Here is a 16,486-nt window from a genome sequence, read left to right on the forward strand (position 1 = left end):
ATTTTAAAAAAGAATTTTCTGTACATTGTGATGCCTCTTCGTACGGAATTGGTGGAATGCTTTCTCAGACCATCGAGGGTGTTGAGCATCCGATCGCATACGTTAGCCGCGCCCTAAACAAAAGTGAGCGCAATTACAGCGCCACGGAAAGGGAGGCTCTTGCGGTTATATTTTCAGTGGAGAAATTTCAGGCGTATTTAGGCTCACGTAAGTTTAAAGTAATCACGGATCACGCGTCACTCAAATGGTTCATGAATCTTGAAAACCCGTCAGGGAGGTTAGCTCGTTGGGGTTGCAGACTGTCTCAATTCGACTTTGAGATTGAGCACAGAAAGGGATCGCTTAACGTTGTGCCTGACGCACTGTCAAGACTTATGCAAGTAGACGCAATAAACGTGACGAATGATGACGCTGAGCCAGATGAGTGGTATGATAAGATCTTCAATGGTTGTAGATCTTTTCCCGCGAATTTTCCAAATTTTTGTTTAAAGGACGGGAAACTTTTTAGACTTTCTAAGTCAAAGTACAATCTGTTGCGAGAGTTCGACTGGAAGGAAGTGGTGAAGAGGTGTGATCGTAAGAGAGTTTTGCAGCAAAATCATTGCGAAGCAACCGCTGCTCATTTAGGTGTTTTCAAAACTCACCGCCGGTTGGCGTTGACCTACTTTTGGCCTGGTATGTACAAGGATGTAGTCGAGTTCGTAAAAGCGTGCGATGTCTGTGCAGCGTACAAGCATTCGCAAAAACCGACTGCAGGCCTCATGGGACAGCCAAAGGTATGTCGACGACCATGGTTGGTAGTTAGCATAGATCTTGTCGGTCCACTGCCGCGCTCTCGCGCAGGTTATACATTTTTATTTGTTGTTACATGTTGCTTTTCGAAACACACACTGCTATTTCCACTTCGCCGCGCTACTAGCGCTTTGGTGGCGAAGCATTTTGAAAACCATGTCATTTTGGAACATGGCGTTCCTGAGACCGTGATTGCAGACAATGGAACGCAATTCACGGGATCAGAGTTTAAGCAGTTATTGAAACGCTACAACGTTCCTAATATTTTTTATGGCCCGCGCTATACTCCGCAGGTAAATTTAGTCGAGCGTTATAATAAAGTAGTAATGACCGCCGTAGCGTCTTACGTAAAAGACAATCACCGTACATGGGACGAAAAGCTGCACCAAATCAGGTTTGCGATAAACAGTGCAGTAAGTGAGACCACCGGGTATTCTCCTTTCTTTTTAGTGCACGCTAGGGAACCCGTCATTAACGGCTCGTTTTATAAAGATACTGATAAGCAGTATGCTGTGGGTATGCCTAGAGAGGAGTATGCAGGCGAGTTTGGTTGTATGAGAGAGATTTTTGAGCAGGTTAGGTTACGTATGCTGCAAGCACATGCAACAAATGCCAAATATTATAATTTGAGACGCCGAGAGGCGAAGTTTTCAGTAGGGGATATTGTTCACAAGCGTACTTACACGCAAAGTGACGCCTCTAAGTTTGTTATGTCAAAACTCGCACCTAAGTATGAACCGTGCAGGGTTATAAAGGTTTTATCTCCTTTGGTTTATGAGCTTGAAAGGCTGGATGGTCACCCAATTGGGTCGTGGCATATTAAAGATTTTAAGTAGGAAATGGAAGTTAGGTTTCGAGGTGGAAGTTATCTCTGGACGCAAGACCCCGAGTCACTTTGGCTTGTCGTCTTGCCGCCAGAGTTGACAACCACTATCACCTACCTCTCATAACATAACAAAAAACAGTTGAGATCGTTAGTAGTGTTAAATATTCGGTAAATATTTAATTCACGAATTTTGTTCGGAATGTGGCGAACAGGAAAAACTGTTTCGTTATTATTTTTTTGCATGGGCGATGAATGTTTGAGTCTGTTAGTGCGTGATGTATGTGCGGTGCGATCGAAGCTGTGCTCGGACTCAGAGCGATATTGGGATATAGGACTTAGTATGGTTTTAGAGCTTAGGGGAGTTATCCTTGGACGCACGATCCCTCGTCTTGTACCAGTCGTCGTGCCGCCAAGAACGACAAACCACTCACCTGCTAAGTACCTCTCAACCCCAACATCGGAGCTATCTTTAATATGACCAAATGGTAACGCATTGTTGCGCTTTGTCCGGTACTTACCATACCCGACAAACATCGAAATAGTACTTTGTTTGTTTTTGTTTTTAACTTAGTATATATTTTTTTTAAATCATGTGTCGTTAGGCGTAAGACCTAACGATTTTTTTTAATAGTACTATTTCGCATGTTGCCGTACCTCGGTTTTGTTTAGGTATACCATATTTTTTGGGGGTGTTGTGCAACATGATTTTGGACGTTTCGTTTCCTCCGACAAGTCAGTCGGGGACAAACTGTTATAGGTAGAGATTGAAACTTAAGTTAGCAACTTTGATGGTTTGAAACTTAGATTTGGTTGGATGGTTTTCCGGTTTGGATTTATGGTTGTTGGAGTCGGGTGATGGTTATTGCCTAGACTTCATCATTTTGCCCGGTCAAGAAGAGTTTATATTGATGAATGCTGAATATCGGTCCTGGCGGTTGGATTTGGCTTTCTCAGCACAACAAGCTTTTACCGCGTTGTACTGAGAAGGCCAACGGTTTGTTCACTGGTTTGTAAGGTATAACGGAGGTTTTTTCTATGTGTTGCGCAGAGGCCGCATAGTTTTTTTCACCTTCCGTATATTAACGTGGGTTCGAGATTTTCCTTTTTGGTCGGTTGTTTTTAGAGTCGGTTAATCCATGTTTGTGGAAACGATAGTTTAAATTTTTTTTGAGGATATATGTATCATAGAGTCCTTAGACTCCTGAGAGTCAGAATCTCGAAGCCGCGTTAGGTTTTTGTTCAATTTGATTAGCTTGTGTAGTAGGTTAGTTTTTTTGCCTTTGGTTTGTTGTTGGTTTGGTCCAATAAACTTATTTCTAGGATCCAAGTCGCTGAGGACAGCGAGCGGTTCACCTACGTTGAACCTTAAAATCGGGGAGGGGGGTATTGTAACGTAGTACATTTTTCTAAATTTATATTAAGTATTATTGAGATGATTCATAATCAAAAGAAAAATACTTTTTCTTATTTCAACGTTTTTAACAGTGTCCGAAACGAACTATATTAATTGCACTTCTTTGCATAATCTGTTGCATTCAGATGCACCTCTAGATGCTTATCTGTTGTCGGGGTTGTCATACGAGTAAAAATAAATAAAACTTGAGATATTTACAGTGTCACTCCAGGAAAACTTTGTATGATTTAGGTATGTTTTTTCAGGTAAAAAATAATTTTGATATAAAACAAAACATAGAAATTACAGACTTACAAAGTGGCTCTGGAATGAAACAATATTAGATTTAATGATAAAAATATATTTCTTAGGCTCAGGAGTGAAATTGTCTAAACAATTCAGATAGAATTTTCGAAGGATTTGTGTCTTCAAGGGACTGCCACCCTACTTTTGTTAGGCCCTCAGGGACCTCCATATTGGAGGAGTTCATTCGAGAATGATTTGCACATTTGATTTGGGAACCCCTCTGGGGACACTCGCTCGCAAGAGCACAATTCATGGGAAGACCACACTTTCGACATGGTGGTCTGAAAGATGGAAACGGCTTGAGTCCTTCGGAAGCTCCACTGAGTGAGTACTAATTAAATTTCGTGGTGATCAACTCCACAATGGCGCGAAACGTTGTGGGTTTGTTCTTAACCAGGTTTTGGTTCTTTGCAGAGTGACTCCTGCTCGAGGGAAGGGTGCGCTCCGCCAGAAGTCTTAGCAGCTTCCAGTGCGGTGAGCTAAATTTACAATTGTTTCGTTTCTTCTCTAGCGGCCATAAAAGGCATCGGCTAATATAACCTTTTCTCGGTTTACAGGAGCCGGGAATTTAAATTAAATTTAAATTAAATTTATTTCATCATTTCAAAAGCTTGGAAGTCAATTTAAGAATATTGTTTGGGAGACCTCCTGGATCGAGGAATTAAGCATCCCATCTGCCTCTGCCACGTCGTCTTGGTACCACGTGCGCGGCCCCTGAGCTCTACATCTCCGCTCAGCTTCTAGCCTTCTCGGGGAAACCAGCCTGACACCCCGCAGCGTCTGAGGAAGGTTTTCATCCTGAGGTCGGTCCTTTCCATGTTTTAATTTTGTAGGGCATCAGCACCAGCTGTAAAGTGTAGAGTGAATTTAAAACTATGAGCAACCATTAAAATAGCACGTTTCAATGCGCTGTGGTGGACTTCATTTTCCTGGTGTTATCCTGGCAGGGTCGCCATCTGATGAGTTGGTAGTGTAACGGGCCACCCTATATACTCGCTGCTTAAACCCCACTTAATGCACTCTTTAATTAGAAAATTACCTGTGTCTACAATAAAACTAATTTGGCCATAAGAAAATTGTGATCGTCTAGTTAATGGTAGGATTCCTAAGTTATGTGTAATAATCCAGGTTCTTTTTACATTAGAAGGATTAGTTAGCCTGTTAAGAATACCTAGAACTATTTTATAGAGAAAAGTACATGAAAGAATTTATGTATTTAAATAGATTGCTATGTTTTTGTAGAGTTAAGTATATTATGGTAAATTTATCGATGATAATTGGAACATCAATCTAGAATTCATCATAAACAGAGTACACAATATAGAATAATATATAATATTAGTTTTTTATAAAATTGGGTTAAAATCCCCTACTCACCGAAAGGATATTAATAGGTATTTATCATCTATAATATCTCCTCAGCTGAAGCGTTTGAACAAATGGAGTTGACGGACTCTATTTATATTCATAAATTGAGTAATTAGGTTCCTTAGAACATTTAAGAAGGGTGATTTTATCATAGTGACATAGCACTTTTGTAAGCACTAATTATAAGTACTACAAATCAATAAATAAAGTAAGGAACTCTTACTCCCTTATATAAATTTGTATCGTGGGATAATTTCATAATTCAACTCCATTATCTATCGTCGAGATGAAGGACGGCTTCAATTCCTATTTTCGTTCTAGCAAAGAAAGCGGACCTCCTTCAGGATAATCCTAGATGGACCTTTATCATACAGTCATCTTTTAATACTAATCAAATCCACTCTATAGAGTATATTTTCGTCAAATGGCACGTCCTTAGACTCAAATACCCTCAAATAAAAATACCCTCAAATAAAAATAATGTTAGTCCAGCCTTAGCCTTAATGTAGATTTTCAAACTTCCAGACTATAAAATTCCACAGGCATGTAATGAAACCACATTCCAAGTTTAGCGGATCACTACCTGACATTGTGTTACACATAGTCAGCGCCAGAATTTGTCTATCATTCTGAATAAATCATTATCCTTTAATATAAATTGTTAGGAGGAACTATTGATCCTATTACATGCCATTATCAGTAATTATACTGTATACAATCTGCTTTATGTAGATTGAATTCTTGATTTTACTCGCAACCTTTCAGTGATAGAGACGAAAACCTACCATAACTAAATGGCCTAATATTGAGATATGTGGACTTTATTAAATCACTAAAACTTTACTGTATCAAATTAGTATTTCAATAGATACATACTAATCTAATTCTTCTAAGAATAACAAAATTAATTTATAAATCCACCCCTTCTTACGTGTTGATAATATGGAGTTTTACAAACATTCTCAAAGATTAAAGGAATCACTTCAAAACTCTTAAAATAGTTCTATAATTTGAATAAATTAGTATATGTTAAATCAAAATGGTCTTATCGTCAGTTTCGCCAATCCTGTTATGTAATGGAATGCCAGAAATTAGTCAACTCTAATTTCCCTTTTCGAAAGCTAGCTACGAGAGGAAATAAGTATACATAATTTAAGTATATAAAATTTATAGAAAATAAATAATTACTTTTTTAATAAACATACTTTGAAATTGACGTTTAATTGTTTTAGAATGTAGATGGAAATTGAGCAAATAGCTCAATAGGTTAATGAAATAATAATTGGTTAAGGATAATGCAGATGTTAAGTAAAAGCTTAATTCTGAAAAATAAACACTCTGAAATTTACACAAAATTAAAATCATCTTGAAACGTAATCGCTTTCACTATCTATTTTAAACGCTCTCAAATATTGAATTTATCTATAACGCCCTAAAACTGAATAAAGAATTACATAATCCTGAAAATAATTACACACAAACACTCATTACATAATTAAATCGTTATCATTCACTTCCTGAAAATAAACACAATAAGGGTCGGTTGCACGAAACTGTCCGTATCGTTAAAGAGTTCTCTACATTCTTTTTATGTACGAAAGGTTCCATAGTAAAGTGCCGAGGAGAACCGGCTGACGTTGATCAGTCTGTTAAACGTGATTCGCACAACTGGCCCTAAACTAAATCACAGTTTTTCTAAATAATCTCTTACCGAATCAGGATCGTTTCATTTCTCGTACCACTCCAAATTCTATGTCAATCTGACTTACGTTAGTATGCTAATACTTCCCTACTTTAAAAATGGCATCTGCCTGACAATCACTTCGAATCAAACATAAATCACTTCTGAAACCACTGTTTAACCAAAAGACTTCGTTGGCATCGTTATACATATCCGTCCCCAGTTAAACAGCGTTATTAGGGTTAGTACACAGTTATATTTTTTGTTAACCCCTTACAGCATGTAGTAATAAAAAAATATTAGTTGAAATTTGAATCTAATTAACTGTCTAAAGAGCTAAATATAATTACTGCCATATATGGCTTTGTAAGCGGTAAAGGGTTAAGGAATTAATGGAACTTTATTTTATTGTGTTAAAATATATTTATTTTATTTAAAAAAACTAATTTATGAATATTTATCTGATATTTTAAATGAACTGTAAAAAGATATAATTAAAGGTCAAAAGTCTTTCTAATTATTTACTGAATTTGAATAAAATCTGAATAATTTATTAATTACTTATTAATTTTAATTAAATAAATTAACTCACCACCCCGCCGAATTATTCACTGAATCTTACTGCCTACTGCTCTCCGCTGACGCTCCGCCTTGGTCCTAGCTGTCGCTCCTTGCCGCAGCCCTGCTCGGCTACCTCCAAACTCCTCACCGCTTGCTCCAACTCCAGCAACTCCTGACCGAGCTCAATGCCTCTCGGCGCGATGGCAGAGCTTTCTTTTAATTATTTAATTATTAATTTAATGCTACAAAAGATTATACTAGTTCAGAATACCGATATACCTTCGGACAGAGTTTCACCTTACACGTGTGAATTTGGAAAATTGAGTGATCCCGAAATTTTAATTACTCCTCCTTTTATAGCTAATATTTTTCTATTTCTCAGACTAATCCAATTCCTACTTTAATTCATATGAGTTATGGTTCATTTTTATCCAAATGGCTAATAGTGTTGATAAGGCCAACAAGGTCAACAAGGCAAACATGGTTCGTCATGCGCAGTTCGATCCTTACAGCATTGGTCGACAACCTTTCAACAGCCAAGGGATTTGTAGCAGTTAATGATATAAATGCGTGCCTCCTGTTTCCGATCTCTGATTACGGGGATACCAGTTACAAATTTAAATTTCCCAATAAATTTTATTGTTTAATTAATGAAAACAGTGGGGAAGTTGTAGTTGCACGCTATATTTGTATTAATTGGCAGAAGTTGACTTTAATAACTTTATTAAGACATATGAAAACAATTCTGATTGAAACTACTTCCATTATTCCATATAGAGATTGATCCTTCTGTTTTATCATGGTAATTTTCGCCTATTTACTTTCGCATTAAATGATTCTACACATTATCATTATCATAGTCTTGACCTTAACCAACCCAAGTCTGCACCACAGATATTTGTTAACGACCCATTCCCATATATTTCCAAATATCCTTTCGTATACATAGAAAACTCCCACGATCCAGTAACAAACACACATGACCATCCCATGTTATACAAATATTCCCCATCGGGACTCGAACCCAGAACCTCCACGTAAGACTGATTTAATAAATGATTAATTTTTCAAATATTAATCATTTATTTACAAACAAACTCTCACAGTGGTATTTGCCATTTTCCTTTTCACAATATATATATTTTTTTATTTGACTGAGTACAATACAAGTAAATAAAAAGCTAATTAGTGTAAACTCCTTATGATAATTTAATATTTTTAACTCTAATTGTCCCCAGAGTTGAACAATTCTCCCGACATTCTAGGGTAATTTTAAATATATGGCATCCCAATCCCGCGTATGGTAACCATGGCGACGGCCTTGACCTACATTCTCGCGCCTAGATACCAAGGTCACATTCCATTGAAGTTTACAGATTATGTTAATTTTTATAGCATGCTTTTATGTTTTAGAGTTTTGCCGACTTATTTACTTGTGAAACTATATTTATATAAGCTTATTTATGGGGTTGCGATTCTTTACGGTTTGATGATGTTTTTCCTAGACATTAGAATATATTTGTCTGTTGACCTACTGTCATATTTACCAAAATAAATGTTGATTATATACATACTCTTAATTATACTTGTTATATACATGTAATATAGTTAATATTTGTACGGGAGCCCGTGTGATCCGTTACAGTAGTTGGAGGGTCGAATGGAGATCAAGTGAAACGAGACATTACCGAAGATGTGTTATATTCTCGGTATCCAAATATAAAGAGAGAGAAGTAAATCTAAACATAACATATTTATAGGCTATTATTGCTTACATGCTATTTATACAATTACGTGCGTCGCATATTTATGTTGCAGACAGTAACGTATAGTTACTGTTAATATGTTAACTTAGGCATATAGTACACTTTAGGTAGAGGCACTGTACAATTACTCCATACATTTTCCTTAACTTTCTCACTATCGACTGTCATTCACGGAACTCATGGTAGAGCTTCTGGCAGTCTAGCATGAGTTGCGTTCTCGCACGCGAGTCCATACTTGAAGTCGCGCCAGATGTATGGAGCCAGGTGTAATATTGAGCAGTTGGTTTATAATATACATATTATGATATTGACGTTGAATAGGACAGAACATGACAAAAGAACCAGAAATAGGTACCTATAGTTGGTCAAACCAATTTGTCAGTAAATAAAAACAAAAAAACTATATTCATCCTTTTCTTTTGGGTGCTAGTACTAGTGTAAGTCAAAGATAGTATGATGATTCTCTCTGTCTATGTTTGAAATGAGACAGTCCTTTGACAAACTAAAACTAAACTACACTTTTCTGTTTCGCCCTATGGTTGACTGGTAGAGAATGCCTATAACGGCATTAAGTCCGCCTGTTGTACTTTTTGTATGTGCAATAAAGTTTAAAAATAAATAAATAAACTGTAGTAAAAAATTGTTGTGAATATCTTGTACATTTTTATTACAATATTAGTCAAAATAATGAAATATAGCTGGTCAAGCAAATCTTGTCACTAAAAAAAGGCGCGAAATTAAAATTTTATATGGAACGATATCCCTTCGCGCCTACATTTTTCAAATTTGCCGCCTTTTTCTACTGACAAGATCTGCTTGACCAGCTGTAGGTATTTTTACGTAATAAGACTAATAAGATATTTTAATTTCACGTAATGTCCGCATCTAATTTATATATGTGCACGGTAAACAAACAAATGAATGATAAGAAAAGACAGAAAGTGCTGCTTAGCGGGAGGAGGGGCGAGGGGCGAGGTATAGGTAGGCTAATGATAGGCTCTCGGGCGCCGCGCCGGCGACACTGACGGACCAGCGCGGCGTATGTATGAATCAGCGTTGCCAGATGGTCACAAAAGTCACATTTTTCGTGAATTTTCGCCTTCTCGTGTGACATGTGCGTGACTTTTGAACTTGGGGCAATTTTTGTGACTTTTTAAGCTAGCCGAATTTTGGACAAGTTTAGTTCTGCAATTCGTATTATTTAGGAACGCAGTGAACGTGAACGCACCCAAGTTGACACTTGCACTGACAGTTGACACCTTTGACGTTACATCCGTCATCATGTTTACTATAATAGTCGTGGCAAAATGAGACTTGTTACCTTAATATGACGGTGTCATTTAGTTTGATAGTAATAATTTTTTTTTTAGTGTAATGATTCATTTCTTTTCGTCTGTATCTATGATACTCATTGCATTGCATTAGTTATTTTGAGATTTTTGAGTGCACAAAAACCATTACTGTATTATTTTATCCGGGGGTAAATTATTTACTTGTTTATTTTCTTTTGATTAAGTTAAATGAATAATGAATGTTATGAATATCGCAAGTTGAGTACAGACGCTATCAAATGAACCGTTGCTGGCACTTACAATCAAGAACAAGGTAAACAGTGTAAACTTTTAAAACTTTTCTTTCAATTTTCTGATTCCGGCGATTTTACGGTTCGCGTTTTATTTACCTGTGAAGATAACTAACGGTGTTTTTTCCGAATTCGTTTACGTTTCTATAGATAGGTAAGTACTTACGTAAACTTTGATTAATAATTGTTTTTATTAAGATTTCTTATCAACTTAAATGTTTGGAATATATCGTCGACCGTAGGTTCAATTCAATTTTTCTTTCTCTGGAAAAAAAAATATGTGGTCGGCTATTTCATTTTCACCACACCAGCTGGTAAAGGCTCTCTTGATGGTTCAAAAACTGATAAGAAAGTTGCATTTTATCCATATGTGAGGCAAAGTAATCAAATGCAAATTTGAGTTGTTTTCTTATGTTTGCTGTAAAATTGATTATTTTTGTGTTCGATGATATAATTTATTATTCTAAACTACAAACAATCAGTGCAAAAATAAAGTCTACCAAACTGGAGGACCTTAGTTTAAATTCCAGTACCTATGGGCATATTTTTGTGCATTTATTACAAATATTTGTTTCTGAGTAATTAATGTTTATGTATCTCAGTATGTATTAAGTATATATATATCATCACCTAGCACTTATAGAACTAGCTATGCTAATTTTGGGTCTTGGATGGGTTTTGTAAGAATATCCCCAATAATTGAATTGTTTTTTATCTAATTTATTTCATACCTTCCCCGATTATTGAGTATTTTCCTAGATTGTATTATAGGTGACTCTGAAGGCTAGTTTTATTTTTTATATAGCACTATTAGCACTCAGCAAAAGGAATACATATATGTAGATAAATTTCATTACTCTCTTAGTTTAACTGACCAACTTAACTACAAATCAGGTGGACAGGAGACCTCGCACGGGGTGGTGACTGCAGTGTGCTGGGCTAGAGACCGTTCCCTGTGGCAGTTCATGGAGGAGGCTTATTTCCAGGATTGGTTGCCCATAGCTAATTGGTAAGTAGGTAGCATTAATAAGGATAACTAAACAAATCAATAAACTGTTATTCTCATCTTCATGTACCTATCACATCTGAACTGAAACCCTACCTACCAGAACAAAATTTGCACCAATCCCAATACCAAATGATTACCATATTTTTTGTCCATCGCTGTGTAATTAAATTTATGTACCTACTTATTCAATCTTAGTAATTTGTATTGATAATAATAAGTCTGAAGTTCTAATTATTATACATGTAAAATATATCTGTTTTTTATTATACATTTAAAATAGATCTGGGGGACCTAAGATAGGTGGGTAAGTTATATATTTATTTATTTTATTAGTTTTAATTTATTCAGTTAATAGTTAATTTCAATAATAGTTTGTTAGTTTTGTTATTGAATAAATCTTTGCAACTTATGTGAAACAAAGGGATCAATTTCGAACTGTATTTCTTCTAGATTAAATACTAAGATTTTAAATGTGGAGTAAAGTAATATAATCACACAGAGATGGACAATATATTTGGTAATCATTAAGTATTGGGATTGGTGCAAATTTTGTTGTGGTTGTGGTAGTCAGAGGAGAAGTAGAGTCGGAACAAAAAAAGTCTGCAGCGGATTTGATAGCCCACGCAGTGCAAGTGTCATTTATACGTCATAATTTCATAGAAGTTTGACGTTTAAAATAACAGCTTCACTGCGTGGGCTATCAAATCCGCTGCAGACTATTCTTGGTCTGACTCTATAATGCTTTAATTGGGAGTAGAAAGGGGGTGAAAAAGGAGGTTGCCTTGGATGCTGAATGTCTAGTGAATATTCGCCTCATCTTTACAAACTGCAGCCTTTATTTGCAATATAATGTACATAATATGCAAGTGTATTTAAAAACATCTTTTTTGAAAAAAATTTAGAATGCCTGATTTTCAATTTTCTGGTGGTTTTTGGTGGTTTGCAACTTAAGTGTACGCTGTACATTGTACAACAGAGTGATATATGTTTTTTCTTTGTTATTTGCAGCACGCGATGCATGTTGCATGCATGTTTGACCTAATATAACAAAGTTAGGTTGTGTTTTTACCAAGATGGATAGATTTTTAACAAAAGGCGAAAAGTCCAAATCCGTTACTATCCCTTCTGTTACCACTGCGACAGTTACTAATACTACAACCTCTTTGACCACCACTACCGCATCTTCTGCTGTTCTTACATCTACAACCTTTGTAGCCAATGTGACGACATCTGCGTATGTTAAACCTGTAGCGTCTACTTCGAAAGCTGTTCCAAACGTTTCCAAAAATGAAAAAATATCCGTTGAATCTATGACACATTTTTCCGAAGCATCTGATGATGATGATGATGACGATGGACCACCACCTGCTAAGAAAACAAAATCTAAAGACACTAAAGGAAGTAAAGAATTCAACGACAAGTGGCTCACAAATGTGCTTTATCGAAATTGGCTTGTAAAAAAAACCTTTCCGAATGAATCGAGCGCATGCGCATATTGCAAAGTGTGTGACGAAAGATTTATTAACCATAAGGGTTCCCTCGACAAACATATGAAATCAGGGAAACATGCCACTAATATGAGGACCGTGGCTTCGCACAAACCAATAGACAAAATAATTATTCCAAATACAGAAGATGACGCAATTAAAAGGGCAGAAGTAAAAATTTGCGCATTTGTGGCGGAACATAACTTACCTATATCCTTAGTGGATGATTTGGTACCTTTTATGGCAAACATCTACCCGGATTCGACTATAGCTCAAAAAGTCACCTTAGGTCGAACCAAGGCAACAAATATGTTGACAAAATTAATTGCCCCCGCTTGTACATATGAAATATTAAAAGTAATAAAAGAACCAGGCAATTTTTTCAGCATAATTATGGACGAGACTACGGACAACACCATAAAAAAACAATGTGCGCTATCAATTATATATCATGATGGAACCAAAGTCCAAACTTCCTTCTTAGATATATACGAAGTTGGTTCCGGTAAAGCGGAAGATTTGTGTCAAGCATTATTAGACTGGTTAAAATCGCATGCAATACCACTCACAAATTTCATAGGATTCGCCAGCGACACGACAAATAGCATGGTTGGAGAATACAATTCCGTGTTTTCCCACTTAAAACAGCATGTGCCTGAAATAACATGTGTTAAATGCAGCTGCCACATGATTCACCTTGTCGCATCAAAGGCTTGCCTAAAGCTTCCACGCTCGGTAGAGGACATGCTTAAAAATATTGCGGCACATTTTAGCCGAAGCACAAAAAGACAACTGAAATTACAGGAATTCCAAATGTTTTTTGAAGTTGATTGTCATAAAATCTTGTCACCATCTAACACCAGATGGCTCTCGCTCAAAGCTTGTGTGGACAGGACCCTGTCACAATTTGATGTATTAAAAGAATACTTCCGAATGGAAGTTTTTGAAGAGCCAAGTAAAACCACAGAAAGCATTTTAGAAACTCTGAATAGCAAAATAGTAAAAATATACTTGGAATTTATGTCCTACACCTTGGAACTATTAAATGATTTTAACAAATTGTTTCAATCCGAGAAACCACTGCTACATTCTGTGAAGCCCGAAATTGAAAAACTTATAAAAACTATGGCATCAAACTTTTTACAATTCCACTATGTGAAAACCACGCCGGCGCTAACATTGGATTATTCCAATCCAAGGAACTTTTTGCCTATAGAAAAGATGTATCTTGGAGTTCTGGCAACAACATCTATTAAAGAATTGGAAAACGACAATCCCTCCCAAGAAATAATAACGGATATAGGAAATTTAAAAAATAACTGTTTGGCTTTTTACATAGAGGTCATACACCAAATTAAACAACGCTTTGATTTTACAGATCCGGTTTTTAATATTGTATCGATTTTGGATCCTAGAGAGGCTCAGTCTTTTAGAGTTAAAGACTTGACTGACGTATTAAATAGATACCCAGTGCTGAAAGACGTAATAAATGAACAAGAACTTCACACAGAATGGCGCCGACATGCTTTATTAGATCACAGGGAATTAGATTTATTACCAAATTTAGACGCAGAAGACTATTGGAAAGCTGTTTTTAAAATCGAAAATGTGGGAGGTGAACCTATGTATCCAAATTTAAAGAAAGCTCTCTCCCTTTTGCTTGTCTTGCCTTTTTCTAACGCTTGCGTCGAGAGAGTTTTCAGTCAGCTCAAACTCATCAAAACGGATATTCGTAACCGGCTTAATACAGATACAATTGCGGCGCTGATGGCCACCAAGCAACATATCAAAAGCGCTATTAAATATGAACCTCCCAAGTCTCTTCTCCGTAAAAACATTAAATTGTATTAAAAACTCAAACATTATCTTTTAAAGGTTGGTAAAATGCTCATTTACATTAACTTAATATGCTAACTTTGTTTGTTTATACATATATTATTTACAAACTGCATGGTGTTGGTGTTATATGTATAGATAGTAAAGTAAATCTTGTCAGTATAAAAAAAACGCGAAATTCAAATTTTCTATGAGACGATATCCCTTACTACATTTTTCAAATTTGCCGCCTTTTTCTACTGACAAGATCTGCTTGAACAACTATAGCTTGAGGAACTAACAGAACGGACCGTTAAGAAGATAGGGCGAAATGGAACGCAACACAATGTTCTATTCCTACATTTCCTACTACGTTTATAGGTGGTTTATAGTATATTCAATCTTCGTTATACATAATAATTAATTTGAGCATAATTTAAAAATATATATTTTATGTATTTCAGATAAAGACTGATTAAAAAAATGAAATGATCCTCAATTTGAAGATGAGCGATTAATGCGATTTAAAATTAATAACTATTTTAGGTTAGTATTTTTTTTAATTATAGTAATTTGTTTTATTATTATCTGTTCATGAAAAATATTAACCATAAAGTATGAATAATACATCCAGTAACCTTGGGATTTGTTTAATATAATATCACATCTCTCTCCTCTCATCTCTCTATTATTTCAAATACAATAAATATTTCTCATTGATACTTGATACATATTTTATTTTACTTGCAGATGCTACCAAATTCGGTCATATCAAATACTGATTTTCGTACTAGGCTCCAAGAGTCGATGCCTAATCAAGTAATCACATAAGCAGCATAAGGTTGGTAGATTCAACTTTACTATAGTCTGTCAAGCCATTTCAGTCAGTACGAAAAAGCGACAAATTTAAAAAATGTAGGCGCGAAGGGTTTATCGTGCCATATAAAATTAGAATTTTGCGCCCTTTTCTACTGACGAATTTGTTTGACTGACTTTATGATTACTTATTGTCGCCATTTATATTTTATACAGGTACATTTTATTTCGTTTTCAGGAAGAAAAAGATCAAGAAATAATAATAAAAGGAACTTACAATTCATGAAATCGATCACAAATAGCATTAAGTATGAAAATGTGTGTGCTTTCAAAAAAAAAATCATATAAGGTTAGTAGATTTTTTGTGAAATATATTATTTTCTGAATATCTTCTAACAAAATCGATTTACCGACCCATACAACACAATAATATAAAAATGTGACTTACGCGGCAAAAATGTGACTTTTAGGGAAACGAAACGTAACTTACGACTCCAGAGCCCTGGCAACACTGGTATGAATTTCGCGCCTTTTTAAATAATTTTTTCTCAAACATGCAATGAAATATTGATGTTATGTTCCTTATAATAGGCTGGGAAGTATGACGTTTCAGGTGCGGCTAGGACAAAAGGTAGTTAATGGAATTTCATACACATCTTGCAGGCCTAGGCCGGCAAAGTCCTCTTTTTTAATTTTCATTTCACAGATATTTGTGACACAGCATCGTGGCATTCATCCATTAAAAAAAAACTAGAGGCAGTATTTGCTTTATGGTTCATAATGACACTCTGCCACTACGCCTATAAAAAAAAACAAAAAACAATGTTTGCTATAATTTGCAGTTTTATTCGTATAAAATCAACATGAACTTAATAAATAATACATTCAATAATTTTAAATAATAAATTACACAAATAAAAACATTTAAAATATTTCATCTAAACGTTAGCGGTAAAAAGGTCTACTCAAACACGCGTAGTTATATTTTTTAAATTGTTATGGAGGTAAAGTTGAAAAATCTTCATTCAGTTTTATTGGATTTATGGTGCGTTGTTGATTTTTTTGACTTTAATATGAGTTCCGA

The 16,486-nt window shown here is 35.6% G+C and overlaps 2 protein-coding genes across 2 annotated transcripts; both read left to right on the forward strand.

Moving 5' to 3' along the window:
* The first annotated feature begins 12,357 nt into the window (after window positions 1-12,357).
* Window positions 12,358-13,682, forward strand: LOC134805883 (uncharacterized). Its single transcript, XM_063779081.1, has 2 exons — window positions 12,358-13,533; window positions 13,635-13,682. The coding sequence occupies exons 1-2, from the start codon at window positions 12,358-12,360 to the stop codon at window positions 13,680-13,682; spliced, it is 1,224 nt and encodes a 407-aa protein (XP_063635151.1).
* Window positions 13,683-13,696: 14 nt separating this feature from the next.
* On the forward strand, window positions 13,697-14,640 carry LOC134805887 (uncharacterized). The gene has a single exon (XM_063779086.1). The coding sequence runs from the start codon at window positions 13,705-13,707 to the stop codon at window positions 14,620-14,622; it is 918 nt and encodes a 305-aa protein (XP_063635156.1). The 5' UTR covers window positions 13,697-13,704; the 3' UTR covers window positions 14,623-14,640.
* The last annotated feature ends 1,846 nt before the right edge of the window (window positions 14,641-16,486 follow it).

This window comes from Cydia splendana, unplaced genomic scaffold, assembly GCF_910591565.1.
Source record: "Cydia splendana unplaced genomic scaffold, ilCydSple1.2 scaffold_73_ctg1, whole genome shotgun sequence".
NCBI lineage: Eukaryota > Metazoa > Arthropoda > Insecta > Lepidoptera > Tortricidae > Cydia > Cydia splendana.